The following is a 23746-nucleotide window of genomic DNA, read 5'->3' on the forward strand; positions in this document are numbered from 1 at the left end:
TGTCATTAAGAGTAGGACAAAGGAAATAATCTTGCGATTCAATAAATAATAGGAGTCTTTGCCGGTGTCTTCTTCTTCAGACAGGATGTGATGAAGTCACGCAGTCTGTAGCAATGCGTTGACTGTTACTGAAAAAAAGTGTAGCAAAATGGTGTGTATTCCCCTGGACAGATTTATGATGAGCACTGTTTTTGAATAAGAGGAGTGCGTGTGCTTAGAAATAGTTTGATGCTGGTTTCCTTCTTTGTTTCTTTTCGCTTTTTCCCCCCTTGTCTGACAAACATGTGCTGACATGCCTGGGCTTGTTCTGACATGCTTTCCTTCTGCATGTAGTTTTTTTCTTTTTGTACAAGGCATATTCTTGACGATAGTGCTGCCTTGAATGGGAGTAGAGCTATTCTTAATAATTTTGCGATTCATTTAGTTCAGAGGGTAACCGTGAGGGGGACAGGTGTGTGACTTTATGTCTTGCTGAACCTTTTTTTTTTCCTGTACAGTAAGACTTTGGGAATGAAATGCTACAATCTCCTCTTGTCTATGGTGTTTTTCTGCAATAGTTCCCTACGCAATCATTATAGTAGAATAAAGGAAATAATCTAGGGATAGTGATTCAATAAATAACAGGTGCCCTGTCTAGAGCGTACGCGTCCTTGAGCCATGCACCTGCATGATGACCGCATACCGAGAGACTATTGTTTCAGGTTGACCTTGTCTAGAGGAGCATTAGTGGAAAAAATCTGTGTAGCCCTGAGACAATAGGATGACGTTACGACCAATGAGAACGGCCTGCAGGGGGCGCAAGGATTCACTTCTCTCTTGGACACTGACGGGTCTCGACACGCAAATTCTGCTCCTGGCGTTGGCCGTCAGTGGAAGAGCGTAGCTTCGGTGGGGTTCTGTCTGCCTCTGATGGGGTGCGGATGTGTGGTTCGTCACTGGTGAATGGTGTTCGACGATGCAGGTGGATTTTGTGACGAGCGGATTTAAAATGAGGGAATGCTGTGAACGGGAAAAATGATGGTGAGTGCCTTTTTCACTCTGTTCAAGTGTTTGTTTTCCTCTGTTGCCCAGCAGTCGTACGATTTGTCCTGACGTGTCCTGATATGCCCCGATATGCATGCTTTCCTTTGTTGACGCTTAGTATTTTTTTCTTTTTTGACAAGGAACATTGCCGTCTTGACGATAGTGCTGCCCCGAGTTCTGCGCGCGTTGATTTGTTGAGTGCCTAGTCCTCTTATTAGCCATTGATGGAGTTACATGTTAGGATGTTTTGTTCTTTTGCAAGTCTCATTTAGTAAGACTTTGGAATTCCTACGATCAGTTTTCATGCATGGTGCTCTTCTGCAATAGTTTCCTATGCAATCGTTATAGAAGAATAAAGGAAATAATCTTGGGATAGTGATTCAATAAATAATAGGTCCCCTGTCTAGAGCGCACGCGGCCTTGAGCCACGCAGGTGCATGATGACGTCATACCGTGGCTTCACTGCAGATGGAGCAAAGGAGCATTAGTGGAAAAAAAACAGTGTAGCCCTGAGACAATAGGATGATGTCTGGACCAATGAGAACTGCCAGCAGGGGGCGCAGGAATGCTCTTCTCACTTAGCCTCACGACCAATGAGAACGGCCAGCAGGGGGCGCAGGAATGCTCTTCTCTCTTAGCCTCTCGCAGGTGGCGGTAGGAGCGCGCAGAGGGCGCTACGAGCGCGCGCATGCGTAGCACCCGTAGAGTGGCGCTTACGTCAGTCCACCTCTGGCTCTCGTTGGGAGAAGACGTGCGGTCGTTCGCTCCGTCGTCACTTGATCCCTGGCTGTCGACGAGAGCAGTCGCATCGGTCTGCGCTCCTACTGTGGTGAGGTGATTTGTTGTGTAACTAATGCTTTCGCCAACTTTGTTCCCGCTTTGTTTGCGATTTTCGTGCCCGTGCACGTCGGGTGCTGGTTGCTGTTGTCCGGGCATTCCCGCCATTTTCTATCATCTTCTGCCTTGGGACCGGGAGTAGTGCTGGCGTGATTCTTAATAATTTTGTTGTGAGATTAGTTGAGAAAGTAACCGCTAGGGGGTGCAGCTGCGGGGTTTATACAGGACAAAAACCCTTACGAGTCAGTTTCTGCCTGCCTCTCGGATGGAGCAGTCGCATGGTTCTGCGCTCCTGTTCTGGTGGGCTCATTTGTTGTGTAACTAATTGTTTTTTCTTGTTAGCTATTGATGGTTTGCATACTCTTGCTTTCCCAGCCTCTGTATTACGAGTGTTTTTCTCCTTGCATGTCCAGAGCTGTCCTAACTTGCCCAGACATGCCATCATGACGTCACAGCTGACGTCACAGGATGTGCGGAACTGGTGCTGCGATGCTTTGCAACCTGCCTCTGTGCTCCGTCGCCCAGCGACGGTCAGCGGCCGTTCCGGGCCGCTTTCTTCAAGATGACGTCGTTGATCTTCAACTAAACTCCTTCTCTCCACTCTATCTCTATCTTTTTATTTTATTTTCTACCTATTTTTTTATTTTTTATCAGCTCAACTAGCCCACAACTCACACAGTGGTCTGGACACGTCCTAGATGGTCCCCAATTAGTGTAATGACTCCCTGAATTATCCTGATTAATGTGGGGGGTCCCAATTAGCTCTAATTGCTCATTAATGGCGTCCAGGCCACTGTGTGAGTTGTGGGCCAGTTGAGCTGATACACTACTACTGAGTGGGACATGGTATCTGTAGAATGCGGTGAAATACTGTTGGCGTTGGTGTTCGACGTGAGGGCACGATGCCAGTACATGCAATCTGACGGATCCTGACCTCTGAGTAGGTGGTGATGTGTGAGCCATGTGTGCCCAATCCTCAATCTCGCGTAAAGAACTTCGGAGGATCTGTTGATGTGTTCATTCCAATGCGGGGGGAAAACGTGTGGCTGTATGACGTGTAGCTTGTAATTTTCTTCCATGTCCCACTCCTGCTGCCATTGTGTGTAGAAAGCTCTCTTTAACACCGGCAGGATGTCTTGGTAGGGTAGTCCTAGATCTGACTCCTCTTGTGCCAACGCTCGCCGAGCCTCACGGTCGGCTCGTTCATTACCCGGGATCCCAGTGTGGCTGGGGACCCAGCAGAGACAGACTGAAAAACCTCAGGAACAAAGTTGAGTCGCAAGCGCTCGTACTCGCTTGACGAGGTGATTCTTGCTGTCGTAACATGAAAGCAGCGCACGCACAGAGCTTAGCGAAACATGCAAGATTGCGCATGAGGAGTTCGAGCGAGCGGGCACCAGAACCCGGAAGCAATACAACAAAAGGCCCCGTGAGCGGCCAATGGAAGTGGGACAAAGGGTCCTAATCCTCCTAGTTAACAATAAGTTCCTCAAGGCCTGGAAATGTCCCTATACCCCATCGTCGGAACGAAAAGTGAAACAGACTACGCCGTAGATCTAGGACACGCCACGAAAGCATTCCATGCGAACGTCTTGAAAAAATATGAAAGAAATGAAGAAAGAGGCGCCGACGTAACGGAACGGGAGAAGACGACGGTGTGCAGCGTCGTAACCATAGAAGAAAGTGAAAGGGAGGACACTGTCCCCATGCTTGAGCAGAATGAGAACTACAAAGACGTGGTACTGGATCACGCGTTTGAATTATATAACGGCACAGATGATAATCGCGTCACTGTGGCCTGGGTTGGACGGGATGTTGAGGGTGAATGATGATGATGATGATTATTATTGAGAGTTTTGTGGCGCTGCGACAACTGGGATCATAATGCGCCAAAACTCTGCTATTGTTTAAAACAAATTTAACTTAAAAATAAACTGGTTTGTTTAAAATCCAAAGGACTCGAAAGGAGTTGGTCCGACATGTGTGTAAGTCACCATATAAAATGACGTAACTAAGATATTACAATTCATTCACGATGCCTATATCTCTTAAAAATAGGAAAACGTCGTCGAAAGGCATGAGAGCCTCATCCCCTTGCAATAATGCGGAGTGGAGGGGGATACAGTACTTGTAGAAGATATGGAAATGACGCTGGCGATGTGTCACAAAGGAAGGGCAACTAATGGCTATATGCAAAATGGAAAAGTCTGCGCCACAGTGTGCACACTCAGGTGCATCCTCTCCTCGCGAAAGGTACCCATGGGTCAAAGAGATGTTGAGGGTGAAGGCGGCAGAGGCGACGGGAATGTATATTTTAGCGTCATTGCCTTCCAAAACCAAAATTACTCAGTACATCCCACACGTCGTATTCGAATTTCAAGAAGCACGCTTAGGTAAGCGTCTTCAACATTTTTGTTAGCTGTAGCAGTTACCGCACCGAGAATTATACGTTAGAGGCTGCTTTTCGCTATTCAATCGAATACCTAGTGGAGCCAATGCAGTGGAATGAGGTGGTAGGCACAGTACCTTGGCTGGTTTGGTGGGATGTGTTTATTAAAAAAAGAAAGGAAATGTCAGCCACGTAAAGAGCCAGCTTATACAACAGCTTACAGACGCAGTAGCGTTTATCACTTCACATAAACGCATAGTCACACTGACGTCGCGCAAACTCGTAACAGTGGTGCAAAAATGCGAGAATAAAAGCAGCTGTTGACCTTGAATTTACAGGGGAACAAGGGGAAATCAGCCTCGTTACTAATCAGGCGCATCCTATTTTCAATACGTGCATCAAATAAGGGCGGCTGTATATGATGCAGCCATGCCTTTCCACAGCAATTTGTCACTCTTGCCATAGAGGCTCTCTCGAGAAAACTCACCAAAAATAACCAATGCCCATTTCGAGTACCAACTATTCTTCACAGTAGAATTCCATGTAAATTGTCGGAGCAAATACAGCACGTGTGTGTGAGAGAGAGATTATGCTTTTAATGGCACAAAGGCAACAAAGGCCATAGAACGCCAAAACTGTGGTGTGTGTGTGGGAGATGATTATGGTAGATATGATGTAAGAGAGAGAGTGTGGTAGTTCAAAGCTATCTACAGGTATGAGCGATGAGATGGTCCAGGATAAGAGAGAGAGGAGGATGACGATAACAAGTGAGTGTGGCAGTAAAAAGCTATCTACAAGTGTGAGCGATGAGGTGATCCAGGATGAGAGATTTACATGAGGAGTTGGGTGATAAAGGCTAAAAGCGGAGCAATGCTGAACATCTACATCTGACTAAGTAACCCACACATAGTCAAAAATTGGATGACATTATCAAACGGCACAAGAGGAGTGTCACCCAGTAGAAGGGCTGCGTGGAGTGGGACATGGTATCTGTAGAATGCGGTGAAATACTGTTGGCGTTGGTGTTCGAAGTGAGGGCAGGTTGCCAGTACGTCCAAGACAGTCAAGCTGTCACCGCAGTGCACGCAATCTGACGGATCCTGACCTCTGAGTAGGTGGTGACGCCTGAATCATGTGTGCCCAATCCTCAATCTCGCGTAAAGAACTTCGGAGGATCTGTTGATGTGTTCAGTCCGATGCGGGGGGGAAACGTGTGGCTGTGTGAGGTGTAGCTTGTTATTTTCTTCCATGTCCCACTCCTGCTGCCACTGTGTGCAGACAGCTCTCTTTAACACTGGCAGGATGTCTTGGTAGGGTAGTCCTTGAGCTGACTTGCCAACGCTCGCCTCACGGTCGGCTCGTTCATTTCCCGGGATCCCAGTGTGGCTGGGGACCCAGCAGAGACACATTGAAAAGCCTCGGGAACAAAGTTGAGTCGCAAGCGCCCGTACTCGCTTGACGAGGTTATTCTTGCTGTCAGAGCATGAAAGCAGCGCACGCACAGAGCTTAGCGAATCGGAGTAAATAACTGAGTTTTGAAGGTCATTTTGTTGAATGTGCTGCAGAGCCAGGAGAATCGCGTAAAGCTCTGCGGTGAAAACTGTGGCGTTCGTGTTCAGGCGTGCCATTATAATAGAATCACCTTCAAGGGCAACGTCCGCCACACCATTGCTTACTTTGGCCCCATCAGTGTAGATAGCACGGTGGTCCCGAAATCATGGTGAATCTCCAGGTATTCCGGGAGAATGACAGTGTGTGCAGTAGATTGTTTGTCGAACTATGTCATTTTTAAGCTGGATTGTATTAAGTGTATCTGCCAAGGGGCATTATCGAGGACTGCCTGCTGCAAGGGAACGCCAAAGGGACTGAATCCCACACAGGAACTCGCCGCCTGCACACGAAGCCGAAACGAGGGTACAACAGAGGGCTTTGCAAGGAAGAGTCGCTCCAGAACGGGGTTCATACTACAGTGTTCAACTGGGTCATCGCCCTGGCATCTGTACTTTAGCGCAGCCTTCAAATGTTCAAATTGTCTCCGTTTTTCGAGCGACCATTCATTGCCCTCACCATACAAACTCTTCACAGGGGACGTCCGGAAGGCACCGGTGGCGAGTCGGATGCCTTCGTGATGGATGGGGTCCAACACTTTCAGTGCCGAAGGCCGCGCCGAGCCATACACAACACTCCCGAACTCAATTACCGATCGCACAACCGAGTCGTAGACCCGCAACAGTGTGAGTTTGTCGGCTCCCCACGATCGATGGGATAAAACTTTGAGTATGTTGGAGGATTTCAGGCACTTCTGTTTTATATAGTTTATGTGTGGCACAATAGACAGCTTCTTGTCAAATACCACCCCCAGAAATTTTTGCTCATCACAAACTGGCAGTGTGTTGCCACCGAGGAGCAGCGAGGGCTCAGCAAATGTACCTCGCCTCCTCGTAAAAACAACACACGCTGTCTTTTGCGCAGAAAACCTGAAGCTGTTTTCATCAGCCCACTTCAGGCGGTTGATCGTGAGCTGCACCTGTCTCTCACCTGTCGAAAGACTTGATGCTGTGTAGGAAACCTGGACATCGTCTACGTAAAGGGAGTACTGGACGCCAGGTGGGATGGCTCTCGCTATCGCGTTCATTTTCACAACGAATAGCGTAACGCTCAGCACAGACCCCTGTGGAGAGAGAGAGAGAGATTATGCGTTTAATGGCACAAAGGCAACAAAGGCCAAAGAGCGCCAAAACAATGGTGAGTGTGGGGGAGATAATGATGGGAGAGCTGATGTGGGAGATATGTGGGACGATAACAAGAAGTAATAATAACAACAAGTGAGTATGGTAGTGAAAAGCTATCTACAGGTATGAGCGATGAGATGGTCCAGGATGAGATAGGAGGATGGCGATAACAAGTGAGTGTGGCAGTTAAAAGCGATCTACAAGTATGAGCGATGAGAGCTTAACATGATGGAACCTCGTTCTCTTGTACAAAGACTTCAGATAAAGTTCAGCCCAGACGAACACGAAACTTTCTATCCCTGAGGAAATTCTCAATGCACCTGTACATGCATCCTGTGATACCACATGTGTGTAGATCTTGCAGAATCCCGAAACGCCATGTGGTATCGTACGCCTTTTCGAGATAAAAAAACACGGATACACAGAACTGTCCTCGAACAAAAGCCTCTCTGATTTGTGATTCGAGGTGGAGTATGTTGTCCTGGGTGCTTCGGCCGGGACGAAAACCACTTTGGTGTTTGTCAAAGATGCCTGCCTCTTCCAAAACATATACGAGCCTTGCATTTACCATGCGCTCAAAAGTCTTCCCAAGGCAGCTGGTTAATGCGATGGGGCGATAACTAATAGCAGCAGACAAGTCTTTCCCTGGCTGGAGAACCGGAACCACTTCGGCTAGCTTCCAGGACAACGGAAGAGTTCCTTCTCTCCACACACGATTAAAAAAGTGGAGCAAAATTTGTTGCGACTGGGGTGTTAAATGCCGCAACATATCGTAGTGTATGCCGTCAGGGCCAGGTGCAGTGTTCTTTCTTGCCTGTAAGGCTCGCTGAAGTTCATGTGCGTTGAAGGGTACATTTTAAGGTGCTGTATCTTGTTTAGGTTGTTTAATGGTGCGTTTTTCAGCAGCAGTTTTGTGTGACAGGAAACGCTGGCTGTAATGGGAGGAGCTAGACACGTGTTCAATGTGTCCGCCAAGCACGTTAGCCTGTTCCTCCAAGGACGTATAGGGAACGCCATTCTGTGAAAGACAAGGCACGGTAAACCCTTTGTATTTCCCGGAGATCTTATTTACACGGTCTCACACAACTCTGGCTGGAGTTCGCGAGTTCAATGTACCCACAAACTCCTTCCACGAGTTGCGCTTGGCCTCCTCCCTTGTGCGTTTGGCTGCAGCACGCTTCCTTTTGTATTCCACCAGGTTGTAAATTGTCGGGTACCGACGCAAACGAGCCCACGCCTTTTTTTGTTCCTTGCGCGTCCGTTTACAGTCATCGTTCCACCAAGGCTTGGGCAGAGAGGACGACGTCTTGGTTATGGATTGTGTAGCAGCATGTATTATCGTGTTTGTTACGACTTCGTTGGCCTCGTCGATACTCATGTTGTAAGTGTTGTGTAGGGTCAGGTCAGCCAGCACGCTGAACACCGCCCAGTTCGCGTCCTGCAAGCTCCAGCGGGGTTTTCGCGTACACAGCACAGCATCGTCACACTGATACTCGACCCAAGTTGGAAAATGGTCACTGCCATAGGGGCTTTGGATCACGTGCCACTGCAGATCTTGTGCAATGGTCGCACTACAGATGGAAAGATCCAATGCAGAGAATGTCCGTGTTGATGTGCTGCAGTATGTTGGTTGTGTTGTGTTCAGGAGTGTGATGGAGTGGCGGAGGAGTAAATCCTCAACAAGTCTGCCCCTCGAGTCAAAGTCTGAGCATCCCCACAAACGGCTGTGTGCATTAAAATCCCCCATAATGAGGAATGGGGCTACCAGCTGGTCTAAGAGATCTTCAATATCCTGCCGCTGCACATCTGCTGCAGGAGGAAGATATATTGAGCTGAGCGTAAGTGGTGTAGAGAGATTCAATCGAACATCCACAGCTTCCAACGTTGTTGTCAACGGCACCTCAACTACAGCAACAGACCGAGATGCTAGAATCGCCACTCCACCTGAGGATCGCGAAACCACCGGGCGATCCCTCCTAAACATTTGGTATTGTTGGAACAGATTTGTGTGTCCAGAGTTCAAATACGTCTCTTGAAGCAGACGCCAATTGGCCTGTGTGCCTCCAGGAGGACATGCACATCATCAACATTCGGAAGCAATCCCCTGCAGTTCCACTGCATGAAAATCTTTTGTGTGCTCAGTATGTATATAAGTTCTTAGGGTGCTTGCACCCTGGCTGGAGGTGCCTTCGGTGGCACCTTCTGCGAATGTCCTCTGCCTCGACCCGGCTGTCGAATCGAATTTAACCGACATACACCGAAGGTGTCGCATCACGACGACACCCGTTTGGTTGAGCCCGGTTCGTCGAATTTTGTCGCGACGCTGTGTGATACGTGTAACCGTACGTGTCGTAACACCAAAGAACTCGTTGTGTGTGTGCACAAATTGCAATACGGTTTGAGCTCCCTTCTCCGCCATATGCACGTCCTAAATCTGGGTGAACCGTGGATCTTAGCTTCGAGCTCGGAATAGATAAGAGGCTTAAAAATTGGCGATCTCCATTTCCGCGATACCACACAGTTTTTCAACCTCTCCTTGACCAACCTGGTGGAAACTCTGCTCGCCAGCGTTGGCGAGAGCGCGTTTCATTGTACCCGTCAAATGTTTGGTGACCGTTTCCGCTCCTCAGGAAGGGCATTTATCCGTACACCTTCGTCGACAGTTTCGAAGCGTACAATTTTCCCGCGCTAGCTACCGCCAAAGGAAGCTTTGAGAGGTGACCTGAACGACCAAGAGATCACGGACGAGAACCATCAGTATGCCCTCGACATTTTCGAATTGTTCGAATGTAAGAACCTCGGCGGTTACACGCGTCTCTACGTCACGCTCGACGCCTGTCAGCTCTGTGATGTCGTGCCGTATTTCAGGAAGGTTGCGCAAGAGACGGATGAGTTGGATACCCTACGTACCGTGTCCCTCGCCATTACGCGTGGGGCAGCGCTCTGAAGCTCACCAAAGTCAAACTCGAGCTCATGAGCGATCACGAGATGTACGAAACGATCGAGAAGGGAATCAGGGGTGGCATTTGTAACAGCTTCCACAGATACTGTCGAGCTAATCACGAGGAGAGCGATGATTACGATCCCCAGCAAGAAAAGACTTTTATCCAGTACCTCGACGTGAACAGTTTGTACCTGTACGCGATCACTTTCCATCTCCCGACAGGACGTTTTGAGTGGGTCGATCCTTCGAGGTGGAGCGAGATCGATTTTCTCAACATTCCTCACGATTCGGAAGTGGGTTACGTCTACGAGGTAGACTTGTTGTATCCCGAAGAACTGCACGCGCTCACCAGGGATTTTCCCCTGGCACCCGAACACAGATTGGTGGACGAGAACGAACTCTCCCCCTACCAAAGACACTTAAAACAGGCGTTGACGCTGAACGCCCCTCCCACAAAGAAACTCTTGCTGACGTGCTACGACTAAGAACGCTACGTCGTTCATTATGCATTGCTCGCACTGTACGTAAGGCTGGGCATGAAAATAAAGCGTGTTCACAGCATCCGCTCGTTCCGCCAAGACAACTTGTTGCGAACCTTCGTGCAGAGAAACGTCAGTAGTAAAAGAATAATACAACTTAACCAGCAACTTGATACCTTCCTCCTCTCTCACCCCCCCCTGTTACCCCCAATTTTGCAATTTCCACCCCACCCAATCTTGTATTTTTTTTTCGATTTTTCACTTAAAATCGCTCATACACGCATAAGAATGCGATAATAGAGCGCAGAATATAATTTTCAATTAATAAATTCAATTACTATTCATTCCAACGAGAGAGAGAGGAGGAAAATATCAAATTATCGTTAAGTTGTATTTTTTTATAATGAGACACACGAAAAGAAGCGCACATACGCATAAATACACTTTCTAAACTCATTTAATAATTCAAGTCATTACTATACATATTCAATTCATTAATGTGTAAGTCCTGGGGCGCGTTCTTGGCCATCTCATCGCAGCGCAGCCGTCAGCGCTGTTCGTCACCATCACCACGACGCTAAGAAGACGACGATATGCACCGAGTAGCCAAGGACGCCCTTCAAACACGTCGTCGTCTGCTGCGCTTCCGCTCCCCACATCCGGGTGGCTCTCATGACGCTACTTTCGCAACCCGACGCCTATTTTTAGCTACAGAAATTAGAAACTTTTTTCGATATGATGGTTTTCGTTGCGGTAACTGAATGTGATTCCTACTTTTGTCAAATGTTGTTGCATTTTACACACCGACAAAAAACTTTTTTCGATATGATGGTTTTCGTTGCGGTAACTGAATGTGATTCCTACTTTTGTCAAACGTTGTTGCATTTTACACACCGACAAAGAGCTCAGATCATAACTACGGTACAGTCGAGCCCGTTTATTACAATCTTCAATATAACAATAACTCTGATACTACAATGAAATTGCAGGATCCCGTCAGCAAGCCCATTGAAACACGTGCAAACAAAACTTCGTTTGTACAATGGTCATAGGAATGCCTTGCTCGTGTATAACAATGGGGTTTTGCTCTGAGCCCGGGGGAAAAAATGAGAACAGAGCTCAAAGAATAGGGTTCCATTCGTTCAGCAATGCAAGCTAGGTTTCTTGGAACACTTTTGAGGCCACCTTGCGTCCTTGGGGATTAGACGCCCGAACAGAGGAATTAGTGAGTCACAGGGCAAAACTGCGTAACCGCAGCTAACGCACGCGACCTCGGAGAGGGTGGCGGAGAGACGTTTTCCTCTTTCTCCTTTTCTCCTCCACCTCGACATCGGGAGTGCCTGCAGAGCCGACAGCACACATTGCAGATCGTAGGCACGTGAATATTCGACTGCACTCGCAACCATGGCGTCCGCGTCGTCGGGAAGTCAGCTGAAGAGAAAAGCTATCAGCCTCGAGACGAAGCACAGCATCCTCGACAACCATCGTTCCGGGATTCCAGTGAAGACCTTGGTTACAAAGTATGGTCTTTCGCAGCCGACTGTTTCTACAATCATCAGGAACCGGGACAAGATCGTTGCGTCCGCGACACTGGACGGTGCGTCCGGGAAACGAAAGAGAATGCGGGGAGCAGCACTCCCGGACGTCGAGGCCGCTCTCTACAAGTGGTTTCTGGAAGTTCGTGGCCGGAATATCCCCGTAAGTGGTGCCGTTCTCACAGCGAAAGCGAAGCAACTGGCCTTTCTGATGGAGCACGAGGGGTTCAGTCCTGGGAACGGTTGGCTGCACCGCTTTGAAGAGAGACACGGCATCCGATTTAAGAAAATCGTCGGCGAAGCAGCCTCCGCAGACATCTCGAATATCAACGAGTGGATGGACATGCACGCCGCGAAAATCGCCTCGTACGACGAACGGGATGTTTTCAACGTGATGAAACTGCCTTGTTTTTTCAGCTCCTGCCGTCACACACACATGCATTGAGGAACGAGACGCTGGTGGCAAGCACAGCAAAGTTCGAGTGACGGTCCTACTGTGCTGCAATATGGACGGCAGCGATCGCCAAAAGCTGTTTGTGATCGGCAAGTCAGCGAAACCACGAGACTTCCGAAGTCTGTACAGCCTGCCCGTGCGTTACAGGAGCAACTCAAAAGCATGGATGACGAAGGTGCTGTTCGCCGAGTGGCTTGTCGAGCTCGATCAAGAAATGGCAAGGAAAGGCAGGAAGATCCTCCTCCTGCTGGACAACTGCAGCGCACATCGCGTCAATCCCCGGCTGTCTAACGTGGAGCTACTGTTTCTACCTCCAAACAGCACCAGCAAAACTCAGCCGCTTGACATGGGAATCATTGCTACAAGCGGAGAGTGATCGAACGGATCCTTCGCGACCTCGGACCCAACCCGGCGGCCCGTACCACTCCCGTGACGAAGATTACCCTAAGCATGGCCGTACAAATGATGTACGCTGCCTGGCATGAAGTGAAGCGCCAGACAGTGCGGAACTGTTTTGTTAAAGCTGGAATACGCGTTCCTGACGAAAACACAGGCCTGGTAGATGAGGAAGTGGAGGCAGCCTCAATCCAGGGAGAAGTGGGGGCAGCGTGGGACCGGCTTGCGCCCTTAGACGACGTGACCCTCGAGGACTTCCTGAACGCAGACAGCTGCGCATCAACGCGTGAGGAAGCGACAGATGCGTCCATCATCCAGGAGGTGTGCCCAAGCCAAAACGATGAACACAGCGAAAGCGAAAACGATGATGAAGACGACTGCCCAGTCACGGTGCAGCGCGCTGTGGAGGCTATCACGGACCTCAGGAAGTTCGTGGCTGCACGCGGCCTCGACCAAAACTTTTTTGTGTGCTTAGATAAACTAGAAAAGAGTGTTTGCAACAGCGGTCCAAGGCTGAAGCAAACGACGTTGTTTTCATTTTTGCAATAAATCAGGTATGGCCAATCTGCATTACTGTTGTTCTCGCATGTTTCCCGATTGTACCACGTACTGCGCGACTATTTCGCGAAAACTCGCATATGACAATACTCTGTTATAACAATTGAAATTTGTGTTCCCGTCAATATTGTTATAAACGGGCTCGACTGTATTATAAAACCGTAACTTCACCTGAGCCAATGAGAACGTTCCAAGAATCGTCTGCTATCTCTATGAGGCGGTTCTCGCGCGCATTTCAGATACCATTTGCAGCAAGTTTATAATTTGCACCAGGTAAGTTGGCTAGTTATATTTGGAAGTACCACTACTGTGACATAGCGGTTGTTTCGACCGGCAAACACGAAAAAAATGTGTGATGTACGTACTTACAGCTCAAGCGAAATGGCAATGTCAGAAGCGCAGAAAATGCAGCTCCTATTCTACATGGAGGAGTTCCCGGAGCTCTGCAATAACCGGGAGTTCAAACGAGGGGAAACGAAGGAGGACAGACGCAAGAAATGGGAAGAAATAGCGTCGTCCCTAAATGCTCTAGGCGGCATCATCAAGACAGCTGCCGGATGGCAGGTGTTGTGGCAATTGGCGCTACCGAGTCCGCCGGAATGCACGGGCGAACCTCGCCAACATTTTAAGTACCGGCGGAGGTGGCGGAATAGCCATCAACGACGGGACAGAGCCAGAAGACGAGGGCACAACGCGTGTCGTCGATGCTGCTTCTGGGCTCCAGGGTCTCGATTCCCGTGTTATGGCACTACTGGGTTGGGACACAGTGACAGGTGCTTCCGGGGGTGCCAACCTTACATAAGATTGGACGCTCATCCCAGAAGTGGTTCATATAGTGCTTTTGTGAAATAGTAAGTTTGAAAGTGTTAAAAACGACATGAAAAATACGTACCAGCTTCATTTACCTCACGAAAAAAAAATGTATACTGTCTATAGCGATGTAGTTGCAATTGCACCAAGGGCTACCCAGAGGTGCTCACGGCAACGTTTGTCCATCTTCTCTTGAACTGTACGGATTATGGTGTACTAACACTTGGTACATGTGCCAGCATGCAATGCTAGTGGTACATATTTATTAAGGAGTACGAATACGAACAAAAATACGGACAGAAAATGCGGAATTTTGTTGTTGTAGAGGCGCACTTTGTTGGTGTAGCACACACTCTTTATTGCACACTATACAGGCCACTATCTATTTACAAAGCACTCGAAGATAAACACTGCTGTTGTTATGTAACACAGTGTGCCGTTTTGCAGATCTGTCCCCAGCCTGCAGAGGACATCCAGAGTCAGGACAATCCTCGAATCATGGTACACAAGAGGTGACATGTCACAAGCAAGTGGAGACTGATAAAATATATGTTAAAGGACACCGCGGGACCAAGCAGCTCCACCTCTCCTCCTAACCCAGTAGCGACCAACGTCACTAGGCCGCAAACTTCGACAGGGGAGCCTCGAGTGCAGCGGCCACGTCAAGAACGTCGCCGCAGACGCAGAAGGGTCCCCCTTCCTGTAGCTGAACGCAGAGTCAGCGTGCAGGAACGGCTGACTAATGAGGTGGCGCAGCTAAGAGAGGTAAAAATATCATTGGCACCATGCTGCTCTTGACATTTCATTGAATGGCTTCCGCACAATCACAGCTCCTGAGACACAGCTTTACTGAGACAACCCTTGCTGTTACAATTACATTTCATAAGTTTTGGATTGTTATGCACAGTTGCTTACGCCCCTCATTGGCCCAATGACCGAGTACGTCACGTTGTTGCTAAGCAGAGAAAGAGGCACGCAAGCATGAGGTAAGTTTCATCCTCAGGACTCTTAGGTTAGCCAGACTTGCAAAACATGATTACCACTGGTTCACTTCCAGCTACATTTGTCTACTAGGTTGCCCCTTGTAGTTGCATGTATTTTTCCTCTGTAAAACTTAAGGTGCCACGTTTATAGGAATTTGTCTACTACCGAACCTATGTTCACGTGCGATTGTTGTCACACTACTAAATTCAAAAGGGTGCTCACTTCACATCATCTCTATTTCTGCATTGTAAACGCCTTGTGTTTATGCTGAAAGGGACAGCCAGAATGACCTAAAACACCACGTGATTTGTTTTTGCAATCACTGTTACGTAAGCCTGTGCATTAGACCTTTACAAGAGCAATTATGCAGCATGAGAAACGATATGCTGCTCATCAAGCAAATATTAAGGATAATAGTAGTATAGAAACTAGCAGTTGCGATGAAGCACACATTTTCTGACAGGCTGTTAGAAATATCTGTCGACAATTGTCTCGCGCACATGCATCGCCTGCGATGTCAGAGAGTTGCTTTGACTGCTCTGTCCTTCCTCCTCGCTGGTTTCATCTCCTGTCACTGGCAAGGTGTCACTGGCATTTTCTGTACCTGCTGGCTCAGGATCGTCTGCAGGCTCAGTCAAGTTGTATGCAATGCACATATTGTGTAGGACAGCACAGGCGGTGATAATGTTGCAGGCTCTGTCCGGTGCAAAGTGAAGTGTGTGGTACCTCTGTAGACACCGGAACCGCATTTTGAGCACTCCAAAGCAATGCTCAATTCGGACTCTAGTCCTGCTGTGAGCCCTGTTATATGCTGCTTCCTTGTCTGATGCAGGATTTCGGAAGGGAGTCATTAACCAGGGCTCCAGTGGGTAGCCAAGATCTCCTGTGAAGAATACAAGAGGAGGATATGTTACATATGTATATACATGTAGGAAATGTCAAGATGATAAAGGGCAAACAGGAAATCACAGTCGGGAGTTTTACTGCAGCTAGAGGCAGCGACCTATATTACGGCAAACAGCACTGCATTCGATTGGATTTCACACATTCACGTCAAAAGCAGCACTGTCTGTCGAATTGTCACGCCTCGCCCCTATCAATGTTAATAAATTTCCCTTTGTGCTTTCTTGTAAGCTCTTACGTCTTCCCTACTTGCTTTGTACAAGTTATTAAGCATTCACTTTAGCCTTTCAACTATATGTATATACAGGGTGTCCCAGAAAACGTGTCACTGAATTATAATAAAAAAACTACGCCACCTAGAATCATGCGGTCAACGGCATTCGTTTTTATTAGGTTTTTGCCACCTCCTCATGTGAATGCCATGTAATGAAATTTTTATAATGTAAATTTTTGCTAACTGAACTCAGAAATTTGCCAAGTAAAGGTCACTTTTTACACCACCATTGTGAAGAGCACGACGAATTTACCCAAAATCAGGATAATTGGCACGGATATTGAGGACCTATCCCATCGGAAAAAATTGCCGAATATCATGCGTTTCGGAGTACGAACAGCCTAGCGCTCGACGACTTTTGACGCGCCCGCGTTGTAGTCCGACGAAAGGAGGATATTAAACCCAGCCCACACAGGGATAGTAGAAAAAGTGACAGTACTTGAAATCGGGAGAGGGAAGGCATTATCTCAGCGGAAGCGATAATGGTATCGAAGCAAGAAAATAAAAACAATCATTTGCGGCACGTGGAAATTTTGAGCGTGTTTTTACGGCGTGCTGTTACTGCACAGAAAAGCCGTACCGATGGCTAGTGTGGTATATTCAAGCCGAAAAATAAACCCAGATGATTTTAGCTCTGGGTGCTGCGAATAGGGACTATAATTCTGTAATTGAAAAGTACAGGGAAATGTTCCCAAGTGGCAGAGTGCCCACAGCACGTACCATAAGGAGAACTTTCACGCGACTCTCTGCGACTGGTCAATTCAAACCCAGACAGCACACAAATACACGTGCTTCCGGTGAAGCAAGCACCAGCGTACTCGAACAGGTCGCTGAAGACCCCAACATCAGTGTGCGGGTTATCGAAAAACAGACTGGAGTGCTCAAAGAATCCTACACGAAGAGGGATACCACCCTTACCATGTAAGCCTCCACCTGAAATTTCAGCCGGACGACTATTCTAAGCGATTGGACTTTTGCAACTGGTTGTTAAACGCGGACGACGAAAATTTATATTTTATGGACAAAATAATTTGGACAGATGAGGCACATTTTTCGAGGAATTCGCAAGTAAATCTGCACAATGCTCATTACTGGAGCACAACAAAGCAAGAAACAGTGAAACTGTGAAGCGCCAACAAAAGGACATAGGGCTTGAAGAAAAAGACTCATTGAACCTAACTCCGTACGAAGCCCAAGAGAACGCTACCAAAGAAAAAGAAACCACTGGTCGAAAACGACAGCCAGCATGCTAAAAAAAATACTGTCTGCCCGAACTCCAAGAATGGAAACGGGATGCCGTCCTTCTCGATCATGGACAGAAATTTTAACTCTTCTCGATCAGACCGACAAACACCCAAAGAAACTGTCAGACAGACGGCAAGGAACAAACGAAACCACTGCGAGATTTCAAGAGCGTTCTAACCGAACACTCTCGAACGAAGGGAGCCCTATCCTCCGCGGGGAGTTCCTTCCGCGTCCAACAGGCGACGCCAGTTTCTCCGCAAGTGGCTGATTGCGCTTTTTAGAGGAGTGGCAAGTAGTGGTAGTCCGCTACCTCAATTGGGTAGCGGGCAGAACACTAGCACAACGTCACACTACTGTAGATCAGCGCTCGTGACAGCTGCTTCATTCTCGGTCAGTACGGTGCTCAATTCCCCGAGCACTAGGTTACATCGTCCAAGTGCCTTCCTTAGGGTGTTATTCACCGTTCTCACCAGTCTCTTCCGAAACCTTCCCGGTCTTAGCCACGCTGCACTCTCAACTACAAAAATCCAGCTCATATGGTGACTGGTGCCTTGCGAGAAGGTGTAGAGCGTGTTGGTTTAACTGTACGATGAACAAGACGCGAAACGGACGATGACGCGCACAGGCACCGTTCACTAGTAACAGGTTTAATGACGAGAAAGGCAACAATTAGTCAGGCAGATCCCTGACCACAAAGGCGATCTCCTCAGGAGGGAGGCTGACCGACTTTTGGCCGATATTGTTCATTGACAAGTTGATTAGTGTAGTCTCAATGATCTCTCTCCTGTGATGTCACTCTTCTCGTCAAGGGAGGGAGATCATTGAGAGTATGCTAGTCCACTTGACAGCGAACAATGTCAGCCATAAGTCAGTCAGCCTCTCTCCTGAGATTGCCTTTGTGGCCAGGGATCTGCCTGGCTAATTGTTGCCTTTCTCGTCAATAAACCTGATGATAGTGAACGCTGTAGCCCTCGTCCCTTTCGCACCTTTTTTATTAGACTGGTGCTTTGCGCCATCTCGGCGTTGACAGCGTTCAAGAGTTCCTTCGGTTACGTTTTGCTGGTCAGTGGTTTCATGCGGCATTTGTGCCTTGCGGAGGCCAGTATGTTCACCTGAACTGGACCAAGGATGCTACCCCCTGGATTTGGCAACAGGTTCGATAAATCTGGATATGATTTAGCGAAGAGAAAACAAATCCAGATTTAGAATGATTTGATTTGTCACCTCAAATTTAAATCTTGTGGGTGTCGTACCGGGGCACGTGTGTTGAGCTCCAGTAGGGGCGTGGCCTGTTTGATGATAAGCGGTATCTGGGTCATGTGTCCCAGGAGTAGGGGCACGGGAACTTCGGGGGATCCTTTTTTTGCTGTAGCAGTTGAGACGGCAGGAGCTCTGTTAAACGGTATGGAATAAACCTTTGTTTGTTGATAGCACTTTTTGCTTGCTGTGTCTTCATCGGCGACGGAGCGGACGAACTGACGCCCCGAGGTTGTGGAAACACGGGTTTCCACAACTGGCGCCCAACGATTGGGGTCACAGTTCGTCCGTTCGACAGCGGGGAGGACGCAGCACGCGTTGTTCATTTTTCGGTTGTACATTGTTTTTCTTTCCTTTAAGACTCCGACAGCTTGTTTGTGTTTTTTCCGGGGTTTCGTTTTTCTCTCTTTTTTTTTAGAGCTAGCGTTTTTGTTTTGAGTGTGTTTGATTTGTTTTTGAGTGCTTCAGAGCTCCCACTCGGTGCCCAAGCCCCGGAGCCGATGCACCATTCGCCGCCGCCAGGCGCCAGGCCGATACGACCTCTGGATCAAGAGCCCTGTTCATCAGCGGTCCCGTTCGGAGGAGACGCTGGTATCGGACACCTGGGCGCCTTCGGACCCGAAAGGACCAGCCGAGGACAAAAAGGCACATGCAGTGCCTCCGTCCCAAGATGCGTCAACTACGGTACCTGCAGTACCGCAGTTTAACTCCGCTATAACGACAGAACTCTCGTCACGCATGACGGAGTTATGTTCGTTGGTGGCACAACACCTTGATGCCGGGTCGGTTTCGCCGCCGCAGGCACAAGCGCCCCTGCGACTGAATTTACCGGTCCCTACTTTCTCACCGATACCGATACCGATAAAAAGTCGGTCGCAGACTTCTTGGATGACCTTACAGCCTATCAGACTGGTATGGGAATCTCAGATGAAGTCCTGATACAACGCATCCTGCAGGTTGCTTTGATCGGAGACGCCGCTCGCTGGCTTCGGCTGCAGTCGAGGTTTACGTCCGTTCAGAACTTTCAGAAGCGGTTTAAGAGCGAATTTCTTCCCCCGGATTACGAATATCGTATCCTGGAGGAGCTGCATAAGCGTACCCAGAATCCAGATGAGACCTTGCAGAATTCCTTCGGGCCTTGCAAGACCTCTATAGCAGAGCTGAACCTACTGTTACAGAGCAGCAGCGTGTGGCACGGGCTATCCGTCAGTGTCATCCTCGCTACCGGCACTATCTTCGAGCCCATCGCTTTAATAGCCTTGAAGCGCTGGCGCAAGAGGCTCGCACAATTGAAGGTGACCTTTTAGCGGAACTCGAGTATCGGCCCCAGCCGCCGCCTGAATTGGCATTAGAACGGCTCTGTGCGTGGTCAGCGGGAGCAGCCTCGGTTGAGCGCCCACTTGCAGTGGGACTGGATGAGCACAACCGCAATATTATGCGGAGCCATCACACCGAGCACCTGATCCCTTCCGTTATGAACAGAGTGCGATCCCCACAGGAACGAGCCTTGGCAGACCCGTCCTGTCCCATAACCACGGTCAACCCGGCTATTTAGCTGGCTACTCCTTCAACGTGGAGTACAGGCGGGGCTCCACAAACGTGGTAGCAGACGCGCTTTCCCGTGCGCCTCTACCGGAGGGGGGAGAGGAAGGCACAGAGGCGCCTTCTGAATTCCTGGCAGCAGCACAAGTGGCACGAGACGCATCTTGGTCTTGGGGCACGGTCGTGAGCAGAGAGCAGCTGGGTCATTCCAGGCCAAATCACCCAAAGGTCGTGCTCGACCCCCCTCAGTTTTGCTTCCAAAAATTATCATGGACTCCTTATTGCAAATAAAGATATTTTACAGAGCTTTACTGGACAATGTTGAACCGTTGTCGATTTAGGCGGGGTCAAAGTTCGTCAGAATCGCGAAAACCATGTTACGAAAAAAGTTACCTACTGAGCAGGGTGTTGCGTCTAGGTGGACTTTAGTGACATAGAATGAAAGAGTGTGACTCTAACATTCTGCCAATATGAAGTTCTTCCCTCGTGTTTCATTTTCGGCCAGCGAAACAGGGCTGCTTTTGGGCGCTATTTCTTAAAACTTTGCGCCTTGCTGAGGGCACTTTTCGCACAAGCTGGAAGGGACAAATAAATTCAGCGTGTTCTGTACCTTCCATACTTCAAAATCACATGTTGTGAAGGCCGACCACACAATAATTTTTGTCCAATTTAATCCCAAATGCCGTAGTTTTGGTAAAGTTGGCCGTTTTCAACGCCATTCAACAATCCAAATAGATGGAGATGACAGATCAATATATATACTAAAGCATATAAAAAATTGAGAAGGTACTTTTTGATAAGGGCGAGAAAATATTTTTATGTCCCACATGGCCGCACGAGACGGCTCCCTGTGAGGCACGCGAACAGATCGCGTGCCTAGGTTTCACAAGCCGCGTCCTGCGGGCGGATATGAGAATGGCATCTTTTTGCCAGCCCTTTTGTTAATAAACTGTGTAGTTTTTATTGTTATCAGTGCATTGGTAAGTATTGTTAGTAGGTGTTTGATTTGATTTGATTCGGGTTTTATTGGCGCATCAGCTACAAAGGCCATAGTGCGCCAAATACCACTGAAGACTAGTTAGTTAAAAATTACATGTGCAGGACTAAAATTTAAAGTAACTGTTACATTAGTATTTAAAATCACAGATCTTTTAAAAATCCAGTATCTTTAAAAAACCTATAAACGTTCTCAAAAGGAACAAAGCTGTCATCTCCCAGCAGTAGCATTGGATGGAGGGGCAAAAAGGTTCCATAAAAGGGAGAAAAATGATGTTGACGAAGATGTTGGTACGCTGGACACGTGATGAGGATGTGAATGATCGAAAGCTGTTCACCACAGTGGTTGCATTCCGTTGGGTCTTCTTCTCGTAGAAGATACCCATGTGTCAAGTATGTGTGTCCCAAACGAAGGCGGGAGGATAACACTTCATATAGTCGATTGGACATACCAGGTGAACTGGAGCCTACATAGGGCTTGATACTGTGTAATTTATTATTGGTTTGCATGTCCCAAGATGTTTGCCAGTCATTATTGATGCATCTTTTCAGACGTAGTTTGAGATCTTGATATGGAATTTCGAAAGGGGTTATGTCACCTGTTAACGCAGCCGTAGCAGCATGATCAGCTTGTTCATTGCCAGGTATGCCAACATGACTGGGTACCCAGCAGAAGAGTACCTGATAGGCCCTATTAGCTATAGTGCTTGCCAGGCTCCTTGCACGATGAACTACCAGGTTTTTAGTGGGGTGTATGTTACAAATAGCCTGCAGAGAACTGAGAGAATCTGTGTATATTACTGAGGATCTTATGTGGTTTTGTATGATGTAGTTGAGGGCTAAAATTATTCCATACACTTCAGCAGTAAAAATAGACATGGTGTTCTGTAGCCGGTGTGAACGTGTGACAACTCCAGTAACCATAGCACATGAAACCCTAGTATTTGTTTTCGATCCATCCGTGTAGAATTCAACATGATTGCCAAAGGTTTTCCTTAGGTGCTCAAATTCCTGTTTCAGTACAATGTTTGGGGTATTACGTTTGTCATATCTAGTGAGTGATCTATCATATTTTGGGTGAGGTTGCCATGGAGGGATTTTTTTACTGCACTCAAGGATCATGGACTTATATTCTGTAAAGCCATAGTGCTCAATTTCCTTAGACATGCGCATACTAAATGGCAATACCGCTGAAGGCCTGTTTAAAAAGAGTTGTTTATATTGTGTGTCTCTTACAGCAGGGATCGCCGGGTTTTGTGGGTAGCCTCTAATCCTTAATGCATATGACGTACTCAGGTAGAACCGCCGCCTTTCGAGAGACCACTCATTGGTTTCTACGTAAAGGCTCTCGACAGGCGAGGTCCGGAAAGCTCCAAGGACCAGGCGCAGTCCCAGGTGATGTACAGGGTCCAACATTTTCAGAGTAGAAGGTCGTGCTGACCCATACACCACACAACCGTAATCAAGTTTTGAAAGGACAGTGGAGACATAGATTCGGTGTAACGTATCGCGATCTGCTCCCCAGGATCGGTGTGAGAGTACCTTTAAAATGTTCAAAGACTTTATGCATTTTTTCTTGAGGGTTTTCAGGTGAGCTGAGAATGAGAGTTTTTCGTCGAAAATGAGACCAAGGAATTTGTGTTCAGATTTCACGCTTATACTTTGGTTGCACATAGAAAGAGTGGGGTCTGGGAACATTCTACGAAACTTCGAGAAACGAACACAGACTGTCTTGTCGGGAGAGAATTTGAAGCCATTTTCCTGAGACCATTTAACCAGTTTATTTATTGTTAGCTGGAGCTGACGTTCGCACACCGATAGGTTAGAGGAGCAATAAGAAATCTGAACATCGTCGACGTACAACGAGTATTTGATTGATGAAGGGATAACACTTGCTAAAGAGTTCATTTTTACAATGAAAAGGGTTACGCTAAGTACGGATCCCTGCGGGACACCATTTTCCTGGATGAATGGACGAGATAGTGTTGTCCCAACTTGTACCCTGAAAGTTCTTCCCTGTAGGAAATTGGTAATACATTGGAACATTCTGCCACGTATACCGAGTGCATGCAAGTCTCGAAGGATACCATATCGCCATGCTGTATCGTATGCCTTCTCTAAATCGAAGAAAACAGACATACAATGCTGTTTCCTGACGAAGGCTTCTCTAATGGTAGTCTCCAAACGCAAAAGTTGGTCGACTGTTGAGCACGCAGCTCTAAAGCCACACTGATATTTATCCAAACAATTATTTTCTTCTAGAAAATACATAAGACGATTGTTGACCATGCGCTCAAAGGTCTTCCCCAGACAACTTGTCAGCGCTATGGGTCGGTAACTGCACGGGTGCGAGGGATCTTTTCCTGGCTTCAGCAGTGGAACTATGGT

At 47.9% G+C, this 23746-nt stretch overlaps 1 protein-coding gene and 2 long non-coding RNA genes across 4 annotated transcripts in view; 2 read left to right on the plus strand and 1 right to left on the minus strand.

Moving 5' to 3' along the window:
- Window positions 1-11808: 11808 nt before the first annotated feature.
- On the plus strand, window positions 11809-12769 carry LOC135382231 (tigger transposable element-derived protein 6-like). Its single transcript, XM_064612580.1, has 2 exons — window positions 11809-12181; window positions 12357-12769. The coding sequence occupies exons 1-2, from the start codon at window positions 11809-11811 to the stop codon at window positions 12767-12769; spliced, it is 786 nt and encodes a 261-aa protein (XP_064468650.1).
- Window positions 12770-14019: 1250 nt separating this feature from the next.
- Window positions 14020-15998, plus strand: LOC135378541 (uncharacterized). The gene is made up of 5 exons (XR_010418447.1): window positions 14020-14173; window positions 14605-14658; window positions 14716-14922; window positions 15065-15143; window positions 15974-15998. It is a non-coding gene; the product is annotated as an uncharacterized LOC135378541 (long non-coding RNA).
- Window positions 14453-23746, minus strand: part of LOC135378540 (uncharacterized) — a 114092-nt gene continuing 104798 nt past the window's right edge. For both annotated transcript variants that reach the window (XR_010418446.1, XR_010418445.1), the window contains one exon: window positions 14453-16024. This is a non-coding gene — a long non-coding RNA (uncharacterized LOC135378540). The remainder of the gene's footprint in view (window positions 16025-23746) is intronic.

This window comes from Ornithodoros turicata, chromosome 1 (assembly GCF_037126465.1).
Source record: "Ornithodoros turicata isolate Travis chromosome 1, ASM3712646v1, whole genome shotgun sequence".
Classification (NCBI taxonomy): domain Eukaryota; kingdom Metazoa; phylum Arthropoda; class Arachnida; order Ixodida; family Argasidae; genus Ornithodoros; species Ornithodoros turicata.